At 35.8% G+C, this 23,010-nt stretch overlaps 1 protein-coding gene across 2 annotated transcripts in view; it reads right to left on the reverse strand.

Moving 5' to 3' along the window:
- Nucleotides 1-23,010, reverse strand: part of Col4a5 (collagen type IV alpha 5 chain) — a 193,164-nt gene continuing 170,154 nt past the window's right edge. For both annotated transcript variants that reach the window (XM_087903202.1, XM_048428518.3), the window contains exons 42-51: nt 14,158-14,291; nt 13,290-13,362; nt 12,901-12,972; nt 9,929-10,057; nt 9,377-9,475; nt 7,152-7,364; nt 5,669-5,846; nt 3,245-3,359; nt 2,659-2,831; nt 1-1,202 (exon numbers count right to left, since the gene is read on the reverse strand). In XM_087903202.1, coding sequence (XP_087759328.1) covers nt 1,121-1,202; nt 2,659-2,831; nt 3,245-3,359; nt 5,669-5,846; nt 7,152-7,364; nt 9,377-9,475; nt 9,929-10,057; nt 12,901-12,972; nt 13,290-13,362; nt 14,158-14,291 — 1,268 coding nt within the window. In that variant the 3' untranslated portion in view covers nt 1-1,120. The remainder of the gene's footprint in view (nt 1,203-2,658; nt 2,832-3,244; nt 3,360-5,668; nt 5,847-7,151; nt 7,365-9,376; nt 9,476-9,928; nt 10,058-12,900; nt 12,973-13,289; nt 13,363-14,157; nt 14,292-23,010) is intronic.

The following is a 23,010-nucleotide window of genomic DNA, read 5'->3' on the forward strand; positions in this document are numbered from 1 at the left end:
TTACAATATATAACTTTAATTAAGTTGATACTGGTGAATTAAAAAACATTCAGTGAGAAGATGACAGTTAAAGAAATAAGGTATTCTATGACTATTCATAATAAAATGTTTAAAATAAGAAGCTTTGTAAAGTCCATTGGCTTTCTGTAATTGAAGAGAGAAGACTAACCAAATATTGTCTTCTTACACAAGTGAGCCGAAAGGAAAATAATTCTTACATGAGAAGCACCAGGATAATAAGAGTCCTTAATTATTTGGACAAATTTTCTTCTTCAAAACTGTTTGGAACAAGCAAAAACAAGATATAAATATATGCAGACGGGGCACCTGATCATGAGTGTCTTGGAAAATGTAGAAAAAGGATTGCTCCATTGGCTATGATAACTTGATACGCAGCATAAACCATTAAAATTCTGATCAAAATCACTTAAATGATCTATTTTTTTAAAGTCAGTTAATAACTTAAGGGATAAAAGTCCCAATTTATTTGCTTTCAGTAGTAAGTCGATGAAAGGATAAATTCTCTCCCATGTGAAACCTTGCTGTCTACAGTGTAGGCTTTCATAGATTTTCAGTAAAGAAGGCTTTATACCAGATCACATCTAAATGACTTGGCGTTTTGAGCTGAGGCTGTTTACAGAATATACACATTCTTTACTTACAGAGCAAAATAAGATTAACACCCCTCTATTAAAAACCTGGGGTACAGTAGGATTAGTAGCACCATGAAAAAGAATTGTTCCCCAAACAGCAGTCTTTCATTTTACTCGGTATGATTCTTCCCTTCATTGAATTTTTAATGTGCCGTTTTAGCAATAGGGCAAAATATATAAACTTCGTCATCTTATACTCCTTGAATAATGTTATTCTGGACCCCAAAAGTATAGTCCCTTTCCCATTTCTTTCATAAGAAGTAAGGCCTTGTTCTGGCACATTGCTGAGGTACATCTGCATCTCCGTGGTTACTTGCCAGCATGCTCTCTTTGTCCTAGAGTGTATTAGCACCATTGGTGGCAGCAGTGATGGAGTTTGGGGGAGAGTAAGTGAGACATTGCATCCTGGGAATCACATATAATAATTATATAATCACATTAAAAAACACAAGGAATTCTTCAAAATGTTATGTCCTCTTCATGCATACTTGACATCTGCTAATCCGTGTCCTCAAGTCTCCTGCTTTCAGTGTCTCTGACTGAGGTTTACTAGGAAATAAAAAAAAAATGAGACAATCAGCTTTGCTTTGTTGATTTCAATCCTATACACTTATGCCATTTACATTCTATTATAGGCATGAATTCACATATCGACATTTTCTTTCTGGTAAGCAGCTTTCTCAGAGACTTTATGCTTAACGATTTATTTTATTTTTAAAACTATCTATCTATCTATCTATCTATCTATCTATCTATCTATCTATCTCTCTGCTCTGTGTGTGTGTGTGTGTGTGTGTGTGCATGCATGCGTGTGTGTGCGTGTGTGTGTGTGTGTACAAGTATACCTGCCACAGCATGAACGTAAATGTCAGGACAAGTTGTGAAGCTGGTCCCCTCCTTCTACTGAGTGAGTCCTAGGGACATAACTTAAGCCATCAGGCTAGGTAGTAAGTTTCTTAACATGCTGAGTTATCTTGTTGGACCTTAAAAGCTTACTAATACATTAATTGTTATGAATTCATAGCCATTACTGATCACAAGTATTCAAAAAAATTTTATTGATGTACATTCACTGTACATAGTGATGAGTTCTATAAAGAGATTTTTATTCATGTTTATCATATATGTTTACACCCATATCTTTACCTCTCTCCCTATATTCCATAGTTCTTTTTCTTTCCCTAGACAAATTTGTTTCCACTTAATTTCATTTGTGTGTGTGCATGTGTGTGTTTGTATATATGTAGGTAAAATCCTAGATTCAGAAATGAGAGAGAAAATATGGATATTTGTTTAAGTTTAGTTTATTTTAAATATCATGGATTTTGGCTTCATACATAATGTAATTTTTCATGGCAGAATAAAATTCCACTGTATATCTATCTATACCTCATTTTCTATATCTTCACATGTATTTCTGTGACTTCTTTCCCCACTACTGTTATCATATATTTGTTTCTCGGCTGCTGTTTTTTGTGATACTTTTCCTAATATTCATAAAAGGAGAAAAGTTTAGGCAATTTATGTGCAATACATGATGAAGATCATATGAAAAATATCAAGAGGGAGTTGGTACATAAAAATAAAGACAAACTTCAAAAAATTGAGGTAGTCAGAAATATAAGTATTGTGTGTTATTTTATTCCATCGAAGACTTGGGATGAAGTCCCCGAAAACATTCTTAGAAAAAGAATTGTGAAATTGGAATAGACAATACTAGTTTCAGTTTTTGAAATTATCTCATTTTAGTAGACCAAGTCCTGATATTTTGTTATTGAAAGGTTAATGTAATGCTAAGCTACCTGTAACCATACTGATCTGTCATTAATAACATCAGTTTCTATATTACAAGTTAGGTAGATGTGGAGAACAAGCTGATACTAAATAACTCAGCCCAACAAAGTCCTCAAATTCACAGGAGATATACCACCCATTAATAAAATCTTTCTTCACTAGTATCTATGAAGAAGGTTCTAGGCCTGAACTAAAGCCATAAGCTACTTACCTGAACATGTCTGACATATCAACAGTGGCCAGCCAAAAGCTATAGGAATTGGCATAGTAGTTGCATGTCCCTCGCCCATGACATTCGATGAAAGGAGCTGAGCGAAATTCCTCCAAACAGGAACCTGGAGAGGCTAAGGCTTGGCCTGAGCCTTCTGCTCCTGCACTTGTATGCTAAAAAAAAAGGAACATGTTCCATAACACATATGTGCTATAATGCTTTAGTGATTATTCCATATAAATACCTAACATGGTCACAAATTAGAACACAATAAAGAAAACTAGGACTAATGGTAAGAGAATAGTATGCACATCAAGAGCAATTAACAAAAGCAATGGGCATAAATATATAATCTACATATTATACTATAATATTTAATATATATATATACTTATATGTATAAGCCTATAATACATAAAGATGTATTATAGAAAATGTGGGAGGGAGAACACAGTGCTTGAACAGAAGCTATTTGGTATTCAAACTTATTACTATACAGATAACTGAGCTGTCTTCAAGTTGGGAGAAATGGACATATGATGGATGGTCAACTGTGACAAGAAAAGCAAGGATGGGTGATCCATACCATCATGAAGGAGTAACCAATCCACAGAGAGTCCCACCCCTGAGGACAATGTGGAATTTGAATAGTCTGGCTGTGAACTGCGATCACCACAGCTGGTGCCTCACACACTGCACATCTGGTAAAGGAAAGGGAGAGAGAATATGATTTACAGAGCAAGTATGAAGGAAACAACAACCATTCTTCAGACGCCTTCTGAGGCCCTTGACCATGTCCTCAATGATCAGAAGAGGAGAAAAATGCATTTTGAAGATCATTTTGCATAAGAACTCTCTTCCCACATGCATAATACATTTATAAGCAGAAACTGCAAGGCTTTTTTCAAGACATTGTAATATTACAGCTACCGCATTTTCATTTTCCATTGTGACATAAATTTGCATCAGACTTGCTGTAGCCAGTGCTGTAATTGCTATAGGTGTTTGGCTTACTATGCTCTACATACTTGCTGTCAAAGCGCCCAACTGGAGGTAGACACTTAGTAATGCTATGACTATGGTAAGAACAATGTCTGTTAAGCTGGAAGACAAGAAGCAGATATTTTCTCAATCTCCACCCAGTATTCTTCCTCCAAAGGACATTTATTAGCCTTTTGGCTATATTTGGGTAAAGACAATTGACCCAGAAAGGCAGGGGAGGTGTCCAGGCAGCAGAGAAGATGTGATTGAAAACATGAGTAAAAAGAGCCACAGAATAAATATTGCTGCATATATCAAAATTTTAATAAAGAGCATGAGGGAACATCTTGAAATATGATGGAGGTTAATTTAACAAAATTTATCTGCATAATACATAATATATTATGGAAACTTTTAGTCCATAAAGTTGAGACTGAAAAAAAATTCTTCCCTAAACACTTCCATGCATTGCTATGTTCCTCCATCCCACAACACATACAGATTTAGGTAAATATATTACCAAGGGAATCATGAAACTGCTAATAAAGACAAAGTAGGTAACATCATTGTATTCAGTGTCAAAGAAATTAGACTTAGGAATGAGTCATCCCTTGGTTTCTAGAACCCTGTATCATGATCACAATAACAGTAGCACTATCCAGAATTCTCAAGAGATCGATTTAAGTTACTACTCCAAAGTGGAAAAAAAAACAACAGGAAATTTCTGCTAATGGGACCAGCCTCTAACAGTTACTTTAAGGGAATGCCAAATCTCATCTATTACTTCAACCCCCAATTTCTGTTTACCCTAATAATGTGGTGCATATTTCTCACTGTGAGATATAATCCAGTCACATCAGGACCACAGCAACAATATTCAATAACAGAACTCTATCCAAGGACTATCCCTACGCAATTCAAGTACATTGACAGGTGCTTTAATCTTCCCTAAAGTTTATCTCAAATAATTGTTTGTGGAGTGGTAGTTCTGCTCATTATAATATACCAAATAAATTCCAAGCTATAATTTGGCAGTTAAAGCATTCTACTCTCTGTGTTCAAGATAATTTTTAATCTTTTCTCCCTATGGAAACTTTAAATACTAAATTCTCAAGACCTTTGTCTATTGTCCATTCTCATATTTTTCCTTACTACAACTTTCCTTTATAATTATATGTGTAGTTCTTAACCTCTGAGCCATGTCTAGAGCCTGGCCACACATGGGGCTCAGACCACACAGCTGCCATGGCAAGCCACACCAGGTTCCAGGAAAAGTCATAAGCCTGTCGGACCAGGGTGGGCCGACAACCCAACCATAGATAGGATTAGATAAGATCACCAGATCTCCCTGAGTCCAGAACTCATCTATTCCTCTTTTGTCAAGACCCCTAGACAAATGTCAGCCAATCAGGGTCCTGAACCCTGGAAATGCCCTCACCCCAACCTCTACTGTGATAAACAAAACAAAACAAAAAAACTTATCCCAACTGGGCTGGGTACTCTCTGATCTCAACTACTGCATCAGACAAACAGAGGGTCCAAGCTTAAGCTTAATTAAAGGCTCTTTGCTTTAAAATAATTACATGTGCAGTTAGTTGTTTTCCAGTCTATCAAAGACAGATCAGTACAAAACACATTTCTTTGGGACACATATCCTCAGGTGTCTCCAGTTAGAATTAAACATCCTTCCATCCTTTCCTCCATACTTTTGTCAAATGTTTTATTTGATCTTTTGTAACACAGCCTAAGCTGGATACATACCACATTAGTACAAATTAGCACAAATATACACAAGCATATTGCCTAGTGACTAGACCGAGTTCTCTTCATATTAAAATGTTTGTCATAGGACCTGGTCAAAAGTTGTTCTCCAACAAACACAGTGCAAACCAAATATGGGGTTGATATTAAAAATCACTCTTGTATACATAACTTGGGTTGATAGTACTGATTATCCATTTTAAACTGGTTTCTTACTAGTTAAACGAAGCTGAGATTGGTAAAAGTAAAAGTGAAATCACTGTCTCACCGACTAATGAATGGCTGGATGCTCTGACCCTTCAGGGGTTCCATGCTCATTGGCATGGGCTCTGGGGTGGAAAGCCAGTAAGAATAGTCATTTCTCGAAGCAAAGTTACAAACATTGTTAATGTTGCAGAACATGAAAGGCATGGTACTGAATCGACGAAGGCAGCTGCCAGCGGTTCCTAGGAAGAATTGAAAAGAAAAAGATGAAGGAATACATTATGATGTTGACTTTCTCCTAAAATCATAAAAAACAATGTTTTATAAAGAAATTGTGCACATTTCTTAGATTAAAAAACACAGGTTTTTGAAAACCCGGGTTTCACTCATTTTGTCATTTGTAAAATCAAGATGTATTTTTACAATGATTGCAGATTTCATTGTTATAGATAATTACATATTCCCAGTGTTGTTTTTAAGTTGCTTATGGATCCTACAAACAATGGTGTCTACGGAAGAACTTCTATACATTTTTTGAGTACACATAAAAGAGACATACCAAATCTTTGCAGAATCTGTCAATGTCCATGCTGCCCCTTTTTTCTAAGATGAGTTCAGTATGCATCTTGTGTGGGCTAGCAATTTCTTCAAGTGTATTAATAATATTAATAATGCTAACCAATTACAGACAGGTTTAGAGATAAACCAAAAGTTAAACAAACGTGAAAGAAGAAGGAAAAATTGCAGGAAGAACAAAGAAAAGGAAAGTCAAGGTTAAACTGATGTTTAATCTAGATTCTCAACTTCGGTGCACTGAGATATTCCTCACACCTACAGAGTTAGCAAAGCACACCTCTAGGTGTGTTTGTTTCCTGATAAAGGAGAGCCCATCTTGAATATGGATGACACCATCCAATAGGCTTGGCATAAAGAAGAGGAAAAAGATATAGAGAAAGAAGAAAGAACCTTGCACAGGCTTTCATTTCTCTACTTCCTAGTCACCATGAAATATCTGCTCTTCAATGCCCTTCCACCATGATGTTTTGCATCATTAAGGTCAGGAGACGGTGACATTAGCTGACCATGGAATAAATATGAAACTATGCGAGAAAATAAATTCTTCATTCCCTCCCCACTTTTTGGTGTTTTGAAACAGGGTTTCTCTGTGCAGCCCTGGCTGTTGTAGAACTCACTCTGTAGTAGACCTGGCTGTGTAATCAAACAGCTGCCATACTGTAGAGAGCCCAGAACAACTATTCCCTTATTAAGCTAAATAAAAGGAAACATGGTCCCTTTGAAGTCATCTCGTTTTAAGTCAAAAATGGTACCTTGTACTAGCTACAATGACTTTAATATTTTTATTTGAACTTAAAGTGATTCATTTAAAATCTATAGTGACTGTAGTTAGTTGGCCTTGACATTATCTTCAATTTGAAGAACCCAAAGAAAAGAGGTATGTACTTTGTCTAAGGTCACTCTAGGTCCTAAGAGGATTTTTAAAATAAACACAAAATGCACAGAGAGAAATTTGATGCCAACTATCTTACCCAAGTCTTGACCATGAGCTCTTTTATTTCCTTGTACATACAGGAGAGAAAAGCCATCATAGATATGGACTGTTCCTTGTGGGCATTGTGGTGCATCTGTTGTCTGGCTGTGGCGTGTGATGAGGAATCCATGGGCAACTGAGGTGGTTCCAGGGGGACCTGGAGGTCCTTGCAATCCATCTGGTCCTGGGGGACCATCCAACCCACGCATACCTAATTTTATGAAATCAAGATTAAGGAAGCTTTAAGCCACTATTGTGACTATAAACAAAGTATAATGACTGAATTTGAGTAGTTAATTTATTCAATGTCTATTGGGTATCTATAAAAGTATTGTCAAATATAATGGGCAGAGAGACAAATGAGATTATTTCCTTTGCCCTCAAAGCGATTGCATTTATTTCCTCCTGGCATTGGCTGAAGACATTGAGACCTAAAATCCTTAAAGAATAGAGTTTTCGGTAGGACGAAGTGATGCCTATTGAAAGCCAGTATGTTATCTATTCTCTTGTTATACTAAAGGAGTTTGAATCTTACGACCAAATTTCAGCCAACTGTTTTGTTCATCAACAGAAAAAGAAAGATATGGTTTCTGTAGTTCCTCCAGCTTCACTGATGAAATCTTTTCCTCTGGAGTACTGTTCTGAAGGATACTTGCTTACAAAATAGGTAACACATTCTTAAGAAGTCTCCAAAATGCACCATTTTAATATACCACTGGGTCTTTTTTGCATGAGCTTATTTAAAAATTCTTATATCAAGGCCTTTAACCACAGTGTGTGCTGAGTTTTGCAATTAGGACACTTCATAGCAATACCTGTGATAAAGACATCACTAATTTGTTCACTCTCTGGAAAAACAAAGTTACTAAATTGGCAGTGTTGGCTCTAGGAAGGCCTACATGAATCACTACTTCATATTGTCACTAATGAAACATTTTTCTAACACACATCCTTTATGTTTACATTATCTTGTTATACACACACACATAAAATCTAAGGTTATTAACATGTTAACAATCTATTCAGTTATAATCTTCCTAATTTTTTGTTATTGTTGTTTTGTTTTGATTTGATTTAGAGACAGGGTTTCTCTGTGCAGCCCTGACTGTTCTGGAATTCACTCTATAGACCAGGCTGGCCTCAAACTCACAGAGATCTTCCTTCTTTGAATCCCTAGTATTGGGATTAAATGTGTGTGCCAAGACCACTCAGCTTCTATTTTTCATTTTAGTAATCATATTAGTATATTTTCTTTTATAAGCATAATCAAATACTTTTTGGAAATAGGTTGACTTTAGCTAGGAATTTAGGAAGCCAAGTCTTAGCACTCAGGAGGCTAAAGGAAGAAGACTGCTATGAATTTTAGACCAGCCCAGACTACATTATAAAGATTGAGCCAATCAGTGTTGCATAGTGACATATTGAATCAAAATACAAAATAAGATTGAATAAACTTAGTAGATACAAAAGCCAATATTGTTTTATGTTTGTTTCAAGACAGGGTTTTTATGTGCAGCCCTGGCTGTCCTGGAACTCGCTTTGTAGATCAGGCTGGCCTCAAATTCAGAGATCCCTCTGCCTCCTGAGTGCTAGGATTAAAGGTGTGGGCTACCACTGTCCTGCTCCAAATCAATATTGTGAAGAGCACCTACTAATCATTGACTTAAAAAATCTGGATATTAAATATATCTTGGCAACATGAGATTTCACCATGATCTTCAAAGTTCTATGGTGATCATTTAAATTTTAACCTATATTTACTGCATTTTATGGGAAAATTATCGTTTATAATATTAGAAAATGAAGAAAAATGTGAAAAATTGTTCTAAGGTAGTTGTGGGATTTAAATAAACACACTGAAAATTAGTTGAGTAGCCCTGGGGATGTGTTTGAAAAGTAACCTGCCCAGCACACTCAAGCCCTGGATTTAAACACCTGCTACAATAAAATAAAAATAGTTCAACTAGTAATTATTTTGAGTACTTGGAAGAATATCTTGGATTTCTAGTGTTTATATACAAGCAAAATCCAAGTACAATGTTTCTGTTTGTCTGGTATAACACAGCTCCTTAGTTGCACCTTCCTATTTTGCCCTAGCTCCGGATGTGACAGTTAGTCATGTTCTCTCATTAAGAAGTTACCACAGCTACAAATACAGGCTCACATCCAGAGCCCTTGAAAACATAAACATTACAACCAGCAGCATTATTTCAGTCATTTTACCTGGCTGTCCAGGCAGACCTGGGTCTCCTTTGCGCCCTCCTGCACCGTCAAAGCCTGGGAGCCCATTGCGCCCTGGATCTCCTGGAGGGCCAATTGGACCTACAGGGAAAAGAAATGGATCTTTAACACAATCGAGTCATTTCAATTAGCATGCCCAGAGGAGTTCAAAGAAATATGGTTGGACCTAAAGGGTGGTTGTGCATGAGATTTTAATATTTTCTGTCTTTCTTTTTTTTCTTTTGTTTTATTCGAGGCAAGGTTTCTCTGTAGCTTTGGAGCCTGTTTTGGAACCAGTTCTTGTAGACTAGGCTGATCTTGAATTCAGAGATCTACTTGCCTCTGCCTATCAAGTGCTAGGATTAAAGGCATGCGCCACCACCACCCAGTTTGAGATTTTAAGATTTTTCAAGAAAAGTGGAGGTGGGACTGTGGTGGACTGGCGTTCTATTCATAGCTGAGACTATTATTGTCAGAGACAAACTCTTGACATGTAAGGAGCAGATTAAGGGAAGGTTCTCGGATAGGTCTGAAAACAATGATCCACAAAGGTACCTGGTAAGCCTGGAGGGCCTGGAAATCCTGGTGGACCTTTTAATCCAGGTTGGCCAGGAACCCCTGGAGGACCAGCATCTCCTTTGATTATAATGCTCTGTCCTGAGGGACCAGGTAACCCGGGAGGACCTAAGAAGCAAAGCGCACAAATGTGAAGATGGCAAAGAGAAATGTCAGAAGAAACAGATGCCAAATTGATCTACGGTCAGCAGATATATTTTTTAAACTATTTATTTATTGTGTATACAGTGTTCTGCCTGTATGTATGACTGCAGGCCAGAAGAGGGTACAGATCTCATAGATGGTTGTGAGCCAACATGTAGGTGCTGGGAATTGAACTCAGGGCCTTTGGAAGATTAGGCAGAGCTCTTAACCTCTGAGCCATCTCTCCAGCCCTCACCAGATATATTTTTATGACAAACAAAGAGAAAAGTATTTAACTGCTGCAACTACTGCCACATCAAACAGAAGTTTATTTGGGAAAACTGCAATTACTTCATTAAGAAAATTAAAACTAGCCATGTCAGCCCTCTGGTACGTTCCAGGAGTCCTCACCAGGAAGAAAACTTCAGACTCACACAGTAACTCCATCTTCCCATGCTGAGAACCCCTGTTCCCCTCATCTCTAGGCAGAAAGCCTAGTTCCAGCTGCCAACTCTATCCATCTTTGCCACCTCCATCCAACTGTTCTCAACTCTCTAATAAAGTGACACAGATTAACAGATTGCATCAGAAAACAAGATCTCTCATTTTGGTTGCCTTCAAGAAATATACATAATGACCAACGATAGATACCATCTTAGGGATAGAAAAAGATATTATAATAAAATGAATTAAAAAATTAAACATAGGGTAGCTATTCTAATATCTGATGAAATAGACTTAAAACCAAAACTAATCAGAAGAGATAAGGAGTAAAACTTTATACTCATTAAAGGAAAACTTCAAAAATAGGACTTTGCGATCTTAACCATATATGCACTAAGAACCGGTGGCTAAGAATCATTTTAAAATGATTTGGCCATCAGGGAAATGCAAATTAATATTACTTTGCAATTTCATCTTACCCAGTCATAATGTCTAGAATACAAACAAAACACACACACACACACACACACACACACACACACACACCCACACACACATACAGCACACACAAACAACCAACCAAAGAACAAAATAAAACAAAACAAAATGGCAAATGGTAGCGTGGATGTAGGAAAAGAGGAACACTTGTTCACTGACAGTAGGAGTACTCCCTTGTGTAGCCACTATGGAAATCAGTGTGAAGGTTCTTGAGAAAGCTGGAAATAGATCTACATATGATCCAGCTTTATCACATTTGAGTATAGAAGCAAATGAGATGTCTGCTCATCAATGTGTATTGCCGCTCTCTTCACAATAGCCAGGAAATGAAAACAGCCTAGCTGTTAAGCAACTGATGAAAGTGTAACAAAAATATGATGGATTTACACAATGAAACATTTTTCAAATATTAAGAATAATTATAACATGAAATTGGTAGGTAAATGCAGGAGGCTGAAAACAGTAATTCTAAGTAGGTAATCCATAACCAGCAAGGCAAACATCACATGTTTTCTGTGATTTGTGGATGTGAGCTTTGAGTCATCAGATAAGTATGTTTCATTTGGAGTACTCAAAGAGGTCAATTAAATGCTAAGGGACCATGGAGAGGGGCTTTCTGTGGAGGAAAGACAGAAAACACTATTATTAAGGGTTCAGTGGGAATAATGAAACTGCAAGTGTTAAATTGGGGTGGGGAAAAGGAGTGCAGGGTAGAGGAGGAACAATGGGGATGGATAAATAGCATTAAGAACCTCTGGAGATACTACAGGCTAACAAATGAAAAGCCCAGTGCCAGGACTAAGTTACTTCTTTTGAAGTTGTTGGCCAGTGAGGTACCATAGACTACTCCAGACATTACTGGCTCTTGGTTACTCGGAATTTGATGGTAAGACCCCCATTGCTGAAGACACTACAGACTTGAGTCAAAGAATTTGCAGAAATCAAGCTTAGTGCTGACATGGAGGGCCAGAAAGAGTGTAAGAGCTAGCAGTGGTAGATGATTACAAGGCAACAGTGTCTTCTGGACACAACAGAGAGGTTGCACATATAAACTCACAGTAGTTGGAATAGCATGCACGAGACTTTGTAAGCCCAAATCCCAACATCACTAAGGAACTACTGGTCATTGTTAGCTGCTGAGAGAGAGCGAATCAGTTTTCTCGAAGAGTGTAGTCCTAGATAAGTTGGCTACGTTCCAGTGGAAGGTCATATATCCGAGAATATCTGGGCAGCACAAATTGGTCTTTTTAAATATTATTATTGTGGTTTATTGTTTTTTAATGTTGGGTGTGTAGAGAAGAGGCTAGGTGAAAAATGAGTTGGGGGAAAAGTAAATAATTGTGATCAAAACATGTCCAAACTCTCAAAAAACTCCTAAGAGAGTATTTCTAAGAGATGTTTAAAAATCGAATATATTTCTTAGGGTCAGTGACAAAAACAATAGAACTTTCATGCTTTCATGCCTGTCTCCAAGGGATGACAAGCCCTATCTGAGTCTGCATTATACACTTCTTTGTTGTGCATTAAGACAGTTACTGAAACAACCAGACATCCTCTTTTATGGTTTATGAAAAAAATATATAATTCTATTAGCATAAAACTTTTAATTTAAAAATATACACATATACAGAAGCAGCCTGTTCTTATAATCTGGCCAATTGAATATGGTGATATTAGCATAAAAACTAATAAAATCTTAAGACTTTCTTGCTGATACAGAATCTATATTAAATTTAATAGGCTGGTTATCAATATAACATAACTAAAGAGTTTGAGAAATTAGGAAATTATGTTGATATTTTGGAAAGACAGAATGGGACTTTCAAAAGTCTTTCATGTTTCTAAGTAACAGGCATAAACAGTTTTAGGAGAAAAAAAATCCTTACCTGGGGGCCCAGTAAGGCCTGGTTCCCCATCGGGGCCAGTTGAGCCTGGTACTCCAGTGGGTCCTTTCATCCCTTGAAATATAATACACAAAATAAAATCAGAAAATGGAAAAAAAACAACAAGACAATCTTTACATAGAAAAATGAGAAAAAAATGATTTTACCAAAGGAGCTTAATATAGTCAGCACTAGTTGAACTTAGTGTGTTGTTAAGAATGATTATAATAATAATAACAGCAACAACAGAAGAGAACATGAACTTAGGTGAGCTGGAGGAAGGCAGCGGGAGTGGATATGATAACAATATATTGAATATATGAAAAGTCCCAAGAATAAATAAAAATACTTTAGAAATATAAAGGAAAACCTTAAAACATCCTTTCAAATACCTGGGAATCCCGGAACACCAGGGAGACCAGGATCTCCTTTCATTCCATTGAGACCTGGCCGGCCAGGATTACCCTAAATAAGTAACGATCATTGGTGTTAGAAAACCAACAAGGAGGGGATAGAGAAGAGGAAAGAAGGTTCAGATGTTGCACAGTGGCTTAGAGAACTGTATTTCCAGTTACACTTGAAGGACTCAAATTCTAACTCTGCCTCTTACTACCTTGTGGCTTTTCAATATTTAAATCTAGGTAGCTAGAAGAAGAATGGTGGTAAGGAAAAACAGTAAGATACAGGAAACATGTTAAGGATAATGATTTCAACTATAAGGAGGTTTTCACAGTTAAAAGACAGACCAGAAAGAAGAGGCCGTCTACCAGGAATCTGTTTGAATGAAATAAGTAAAAGTTTCTGACTCTTTGGGTTATTCAAACAAGAGAGAAAACACAGAAGTAACTGTATATGTTATTCTCTTTATAGGCGAGGAGAGAGAACTGGGGTGTCCTTCTCTTCATAGACGCAAAGCAAAACCATGTAGTGGAACTCAAACCTGACCCTGACTCTGATTTCAACATCTAAACTATGCCCACTAACCATAATTACTTCCCTATGGGTGTATTCATCCAAATGCAATGCACTGATGCATACATGTAAATTTCCTTTTCACAGGTTTGCTTTCACCAAAACCCCTTTTTATAAAACAGCAAAGACACTTTAGTGGGAAGACTAGGGGCCTCGTCTTCTCTTTTACTTTTACTTCACCAGTGAGCCCCATAGTGAGTATTAATATAATTCTGCAGCTCAGAATTCCCAGTTTGAAAGCTCTCTCCCACACTCTTCTTTTATCAAATATCTAGTCCCATTTCCTACCGGGAGTCCTGGTGGTCCTTGATCTCCTTTCAAACCAGGTAAGCCAGGTTGCCCAGGTGGGCCAGGGTTTCCCCTCTCTCCTTTAATACCTCCATTTCCAGGGGGACCACGGGGCCCTTCTGAACCTGGTAGACCTGATAATGCACAACAAATGGCCACATTTGAGTATGTCAGACTTTTAAAATATCAGTTATCTTTGTGTTTGTGGGATAAAACACAGAGGTGCAGACTGGGTAATTTCCTAGTGTAAACGTAGGTTCTTTTTATTATTAATGCTGTTTTGTGGACTTTTCAAGTTTACATACTTTTCTGGATCAGCATCTCAGGTATTTCAGATTGTCCTTAAACTCAGCCAAGAACGACCTTGAACTTCTCTTCTGCCTGTCTCCACCTCCCAAGTTCTGGGATTACAGGGATGCACCACCAAGTCTAGTTTGTGTCATCCTGGGGACTGAATGGAAGGCTTCCTGCATACTAGGCAAATACTTTACCAACTCAGATTTAAAGAAACTCTGGATATGATAGTATTTACTTCTGTAATCCTCACAGATGCCCTGCAGCCGGTGAAGCTGCTGGCCTCAGGACCGGCACTTGCAGCATGACTGCTGGAGAACAGTCAGGAATTCATGCCATTTCTCCCGTGCAATTAAAATTAAATTACGTAGGGATGAGGATGCAGCATTTGACTAGGTCCTGGGTTTGATGTCCAGTATAACAAAAAGTTCAATTCCTTTATTCATAAGAAGCTATATTCATTCAACTTTTATTACTACGAAAATTTTGTAGTGTGCTGGATCAAGAATATGGCCTTATGAATGCTAGGTAAGCATCTAGCTCCTGAAAAATGACTTCTTAAGCAACTGACACTTAATCACACTAACTTTAAGTTCACTGTAGTGACACATTTCACACATGGAATGTGTTTTAAATGTCAGATATTTATTGTTTCAGTATAGTATGTATAAAATTTATTTCAAAATATTTTCATGTTCTTTCTAATCTTTAAAAAAATTGCACTACATTTTAATGTAGCATTCTAAATAAGGATATCAGTTCTGTTAAGCAACCAGGTGTTTGAATCACTACATAAGCCTTTTGTAGGAAGATAGGAAATAAATGTTACACATCTGGAGAGTGTTTAGTAGCTGAGACTGAGACCATTTAGTATTTCCTTAAGAAAATAATTACAAAGCCCAACAAAGTGAGCATGCTTATCTTCTCTCCTGTGATTGTCTCAATTTTTAAAATTGATTTTAACAAAAATTATTCAGGTGTAGTTTTAAAAGGAATCATAACCTACCTATACATGTAGAAATTTAAAACAGTGGGCTGGAGTTTACCCGTGGACAAAGGGTCTAATTTTGATATGAGATTAAACTCGAACTTTAATCACCTTCCCTAATTTTCACTATTGCAAAGAAAAGGGTATATACTGGTGAGAAAGACTACCACAGTGATAAGAAAAACTAGATACAGAAATTACAGTGCTGGGTTCAAATTCAACTCCATCAGTGATTAGCTCTTTGACCTTAATAAGATTATTAATCCTTCCAGCTTCAATTTCTTCTATGAAATAGAAACAAAAAAATAGCCTTTGCTTTCACCTGATATTGGGAAAGATTAAATGAAATATCAGGTAAAAATTACTTAGTTCAGTGTCTATTAAATAATAAGAATCATGAAATATTGATATTTATATAGTTATGATTGCTATTACATTATTAGTAGTAAAATCAAAGAGAAGAATGAATCTTACAAGTTTTTAACATTATAAGAATTTTTAAGTGATTTCATAATGCGTCATTTATCTGACTATGACGAAGAGGAAGCAAGTTCATGATAAAACAGTAATTAATTTTTACATTTAGAAAACTTAAATCACACAATTATCTTATCTTGGCATGCAGACACCACAATCACAAAAGTGCCTTTCCCCATTCTAAAGAAAGGTTTGGGGGTACTTTGTATTTAGAAAAGAAAACCACATCTGCTTAGCTCAAATACACTAGAATAAGGTTTTCTAAACCAACATGGTAATTTGTCCAATTTAGACTAGAAGTCTGGTAGAAAATTGGGCTGTTAAGTAAAAACTAAATGATCTCTGAAAACCTAACGACAATGATGAGTAAAGATTTCAGATGGGGAAAACTGAACATCTGACTGCCACCTTTCTCTGGAGTTTCTAGCAGACTGCATCATTTGATGAAGAGGCACACTACTCTTTTCTCAACTAAAATAAAATACCAGGAATTTTATGTCATTTCAAACCTGGCATTTATACCGTCTCCAGAAATTAAGTTAATGATATAGTAAGGACATAGGAATTTAATTTTAACTGTACACAATGGCATCCTTCCTCTATTACTGTAAACAGCCTTGAACACACAACTCAGGGAAATTCTGGGCAAAAAGTATTATAAGAACATGAAGTCCATATGCAGGTATTGGAAATTATGTAGATGCTTGCTTAAATAAATGTCTTTCACTTTACAATTTGAATGTGTTTGCATATCTAATTAGAATTCACCATTTATTTACAAAAAAGAATCAATTCCAAACAATCGAATCACAAAGATCTAATATTATTCCAAACTCAACAGTAAATATGTCATATTACCTTCTCCAAAATGCCAAGACCCAACAGGGTAGTTAGTATTTAAGGATAACATCACTTTACAATGATTTCTGTATTACAGCAATAAAGTGCGTTTCTCTTATCACATATATAAAGTATTTTAAAAAAAAAGAGATAACTGACCAGTGAAGAGTCTAACCTTGGAAACCTGGGAAGATCAGAGTTCACCAAAGCCCAAAGATCGATGTTAGCAGTGTCAGACATCACACAGTACAAAATAAGATTATGAGTTAGAAGTGGTTCACATTATGGAACAAGTTAAACAACAATCCCCTTTGTCTGTATTTCTTATACCGACATCACAATCAATATGCAAACAGACCCATTCAGAAATATAGAGAATAAAATCTTTTTCACATAGAGCTTATTCTAGAGAATAAGCTGTTGGTCACGAATTTAATGGGGGGGGCTCCATTTAAGAGGCTATGTTAACATTACTATACTACTATGCATATAAAGTTAAGCTTCTGAAAACATTCAAGTTGGCAAGATAGTACCATTTCACCAAGAGCCTTCATCTTTTCCCTTTAAAAAGAGGTAACTGTGAATAAATATTTAGGCATATCTTAGCTCTGCCATCCTTTAATAAAAACATGAAATGAAACTTATTTGGATGTTCAGAGTGACCCAATATGATAACAATTAACTTTCAAAACATCATGGGCAAAAATATGATTACAAAGCTCAGTTGTAACTCAGTGGAAAAATAAAAAGCAGGGCACGCCCTTGTTAATTGTACTTTTGTCTTATTCAAATACCTTTTTATAAATTCACATTTTAACTTTTTTATAATAAATCAAGAGGCCTTCTTCTATAAATTAGTATTTACAATAAGTACTTAAGCATAAAAGGCCATTGAACATAAAAACAAATATCTGAATTTTCCAATGATATGAAGACTATTAGTGAAGGGGTGCTTTAAAATATTCTAGCATGCAATTCCCCACCTCAAGCCATTTAAAGTATGACAACAACTTTAAAAAATTATTACATAATGCACATATTATCAGACTATTCACCATTTAAAGGGAGAACATTACATAAAAATACTAAAGTCTACAAAAGAACACTCTTTGGTTAGTGTTAATTGACTATGAACACAGTTTCTTTTTTCTTAGAGTTCTTGCTATGATTTATAAACATTGAATATTAGAGAGAATAAATTGTTCTAGACCACTGAGTCACAGGTGTTAAAAGACCTTGGAACTTCCTCTTGACTCTGCTATTTAGTTACAAAATGACTCTGGACAGTTCAATCTCTGAATGTAACAACAAGAGTGTTTGTATACACTATCCTTCCTTACAGGTTTACATAAGGATCAAAGTCAGTTTTGAAATATAGAACTACTGTCTGACATGTGCAAGATGATAAAAGAAAACAATGATGATTAAAACCAGAACATTGAAATCATTTGAGAATTTGAAATTTAGAAAAATACATTTCTGTTTATTTAAATAGTCTCCAAACCACATATAACAAATTAACCAATATATAGTCTGGTTATCCAAATACCTAGATTAGAATTGCTACTTAGTACAATTCAAAGTAAAAATATTTTATATGCATATTTGATGTAGAAGGACCTGATAATAAGAATATTCAGAAAGATATATTATTGATATAAGACATCTTAATAGCATCTTAATCAGCATGGGGATCTTTGGACCACATCATAGCAAAACTTCTAAGATTTTATTTTCTAAAAAGCTACATTTTAATGAGACATATGCCAAGTCAATTTTATGTATGAAGCCTCAATCCACTATTCTTCAAATCACTTAATTAAATTTAACTGAAAAAGAAACCAAATATAAAACCATAGTCTTATATATAAGCTGGTGATTGCTGATGTTAAATTATAGAGTCAACTAGTATGTTTTAATTCTAATGTCCACTTAAAGTTGCTTTCTTCACCTATTGTAAATATCACAGAGGTTAGATTTCAATAACTACAATTTGAACATGTTTAACAAATGGAAAGTTGTAAAATTGATTTTTAAAGCAGTGTGGCTATTTTTCTCTTTCTTCTTAAATATATTCTAGTGTTTCAGAAAGAAAAATCCAATATGTGATCAAAGCAGTAGAATTCTAGGCAAGTTAAATAAGAGTCAAAATTGCTTCAAAATGCCTTCTAATTTTGTTCTTATCCTGTTGATAGTTAAATCACACTCAGTGTCTTTTTTTTACATTTTAATTGATTTTTATTGAGCTCTACATGTTTTCTCTGCTCCCTTCTCTGCCTCTCCCCTGCCTTCCTCCTTCAGTCCTCCAAAGTCCCCATTTTGTCTTGTTGACCATGTCCTTTGCTTTCATTGCGATGTTCAAAATAAAACAAACAAACAAAAATCACAGCAAGCTGAATAAGACTAAAAGGAAAAAATGTCTTGCCATCTTCCATCTGTAAAAAAAATTCCTAGTAAAACAGGACAAAAAGGCAGCCCACAGAATGGGAAAAGATCTTCACCAACCCCACATCAGACAAAGGTCTGAACTCCAAAATATACAAAGAACCCAAGAAGTTGGTCAACCAAAGAACAAATAATTCAATAAAAAATGGGGTACAGACCTAAACAGAAAACTTTCAACAGAGGAATCTAAAATGGCTGAAAGACACTTAAGGAAATGCTCAGCACCGTTAGCCATCAGAGAAATGCAAAGCAAAACAGCTCTGAGATTCCATCTTACACTGTAAGAATAGCCAAGATCAAAAACACTGATGACAACTTATGCTGGAGAGGTTGTGGGGTAAAGGGAACATTCCTTCATTGCTGGTGGGAGTGCAAGCTGGTACAGCCCTTTTGGATATCAGTATGGCAATTTCTCAGAAAATTAGGAAACAACTTTCCTCAAGACACAGTAATACCACTTTTGGGTATATATCCAAAGGATGCTCAATTGTACCACAAAGACATGTGCTCAACTATGTTCATAGCAGTATTGTTTGACATAGCCCAAGATTGGAAACAACCTAAATGCCCCTCGACCAAAGAATGGATAAGGAAAATATGGTATATTTATGCAAGGGAGTACTACACAGCAGAAAAAAATAACGACATCTTGAAATTTGTGGGCAAATGGATGGATCTAAAAAATATCACATTGAGTGAGGTAACACAGACCCAGAAAGACAAATATCATATGTACTTACTCATAAGTGGCTTTTAGATATAAAGCAAAGTAAAAACATCCTACAATTCACAATTCCAGAAAATCTAGACAACAATGAGGACCCTAGGAGAGACATACATGGATCTAATCTATACGGGAAGTACAAAAAGACAAGATCTCCTGAGTAAATTGGGAGTGTGGGCATCATGGGAGAGGGTAGAAGGGGAGGTGAGAGGAAGAAAGGGGAATGAAGAAAAATACATAGCTCAATAAAACAACAAAACTTTCCTCGGAAATAAATTCTTCTACATAAAATATTTTGTGCATGTGTGACTATGTATGAACAAATGTAGGTATGCATGGGTTGGTATGGGAAAAATCAAATTTACATAGAGATTCATGGGTTTCCCCCCACAAACTGAATTTTTAGTTCATTTGAAGAAAAAAGGACTCCCCATTCTCAAAACCCAGACCTCAGGATTATACTTTATCTCCACTTTACTTCCTTTCTAAAAATGAGACAATGATGGTTTAATTTAAAAAATAATAAATACATTGAGATATCCATGGTTAAGTTTTTATTCCAGAGTAGGTACACATTAAAAAAAAAACAACCTAGAAATCCACAGGGGTTCCCCCCCCATTGGGTGGCTTTTGGTAATTTTTCTTCACCGTATTTTTGTTTGCTTGCTTTTGGGTTTTTTTTTTCCTGTCTGCTTGTTTGCTTTGAGACCGGGTTTCTCTGTGTAGCTCTGGCTGTCCTGGAACTCACATTGTAGACCAGGCTGGCTTTGAACTCACAGAGATCTGCCTGTATCTGCCTTCCAAGTGCTGGTATTAAAGACATGCACCACAATGTCCAGCTATCTTTGATGAATTTGCTTGCATATTGAGTGCTGAACATGTATATTATTGTGAGCCTTTATTCTGTGCTGGTGGCATTATTTATGTATATCACTTCTTCACAGCAGTACAATTTAAAATATGTGACAAAGGATTGCAGAGGACCCAAGTTCAGTTCTCAGTATCCATATTAGGCAGCTCACAATTTTTTGTAACTTAAGCTCCAGGGGAGTTATATGCCTCTGGCCTTAGTGGGCACCTGCACTCGTGTACATTCCCACACATGAATACATACACAAATGTGTTCATAAGTCAAAATAAAAACAAATATTTAGAAATATTATGTGACAAGCCATAATGTGAAACTGTTCAAAACCTTATAAAAGTCCGTGTGTGTGTGTGTGTGTGTGTTTAGGTAATCAAGGATTATATTATCTTCATGATATGATAATCCACATTATTTTTAAAATGCCTTTTTGAATAAGTTTAGCTTCATTGCATTAAAAGTTTACAAGGAAACAATAAAAAATAAAGTCTACAAAAAGAAAAGTATTTTTGACAAAATTGAGTATTATAAAATTTCAATTAAAATGACACAGACATATGAATTTTGAAGCATTTAATTTAGCTCATTTTCCTAATTAGATAATGTGGAGCCATTCTGAGAGAAATACTTGGTACCACAATTTCCTGACAACTTAGGTCCAAGCCACCATTTAAAAATTGAATTGGCATATGTTCTTAAAATCTATTTAAAAACTTAAAAACATTAGGTATAAATACAAACAGTCACATACATGTATATATACACATACATAATATATGTACAAAAATACATAGGTAAAATTTCCCAATCCATGCAGTTACTACTTTGCAGTTAAGGAGCTAACCTGGAGGACCTGGGTAGGGACGGAAGTTCACCAAGGCCCAATGTCATCATTAACGAAAAGGAAAATATCAAAACTGTTAGAAACATCAAGAAACTAAAGCATTATACTAGATACTTTCATGTTACAGTTGAATTTAATAGTAGAACACTCTGAAAGTCCATATTCATGCATCTCATATAAACCAAATTATCTCCATTTAGCAGTAATGCCAAAGTGAAAATTGTACATTGTACACACTATAGTTTGAAAGTTCAAAAATAATGTTCATTATTACAAGCTAGACTCAGCATTCAAATCTAAGAGAAACTGGTTTAAAAATTTATTTTGGATCTGTAGTTCATAAATAAATCAAGAAATCACTCATTAGATATGCATTCTTCTGAAAACTTTGATTATTCTTTTAAAATAGTTATTGCAAAAGCATGTTTCTGACAACTGCTTTTCTGTTATTATTTTAAAGGAATGTCCATCAGAAAGCTCCATTCCTAGTAACAAATAACCATAGTGCTAATTAGAATGGAAAAGGACAATAGTTTGGTTTATTTGAATTATGACATACAAACAAAGCAAGATACTGGCTTCAGTTATATTGCATGCAAGACAGTTAATGCAGCTGAGAATTTTTTTGCTGGCTTTCTTTATTAGTAAACTGTAGGCCCATATTTCTTTATGGTGTGGCAGCCAGGCTCTATGTTGGGGCCTATGGTCCCTAACAGTAAACAAAGGAAAAGCTACACTGTTTAGGAACAGTCAAGCCAGCTCACATTAAATCTGAATCCAGTACATGATAATGTTTAATTCATGTTTTCAGGGCACATGTTAGTAAAATCAAGTCCAACTAACTCACAATTATATTGTAATTTAAGTGTAATTTTTCATTTTAAGGTACACTTTAAAAAATTAAGAACTTTCAAGCATCAAAAGGATAATTGCTCAATTTCTTTCTATCTCAAATTTCTCTTCTTACAAAAAATAATGAAGGCCAGATTTTCAGTTACTAGAAAAAGTGAATATAAAAGTCCCTCAAATCTTTTAATAACCTATCACCAGCAATTGGGCTCAGCAGCGTTAACCTGGGGTGAAAATGAACATTTCCCAATTAGTAGAATGGAATGACATAGCACAGACACAAAATGAAAATGTGAACCGTGGATGCAAGATGGATCGATGAAAGAGTGGGCAGGGGAAAGGCAAGGTATAGACATGAGGTATGAAGAGATTATCAGTCAAACTGATCATGCCATGTGATGCTGAAGATAAAGTTGATTGCCTAGTTCCTAGAGATCAAGTTTTCTATTGTGCCTCGTGATATCTGCTGATCATGTGACAGAACCATAGCAGCAGCTTCTGGTATGGAACACAAGCATGTATTTGGT

The sequence above is a fragment of the Myodes glareolus genome, chromosome X (assembly GCF_982192425.1).
Source record: "Myodes glareolus chromosome X, mMyoGla1.1, whole genome shotgun sequence".
Lineage (NCBI taxonomy): Eukaryota > Metazoa > Chordata > Mammalia > Rodentia > Cricetidae > Myodes > Myodes glareolus.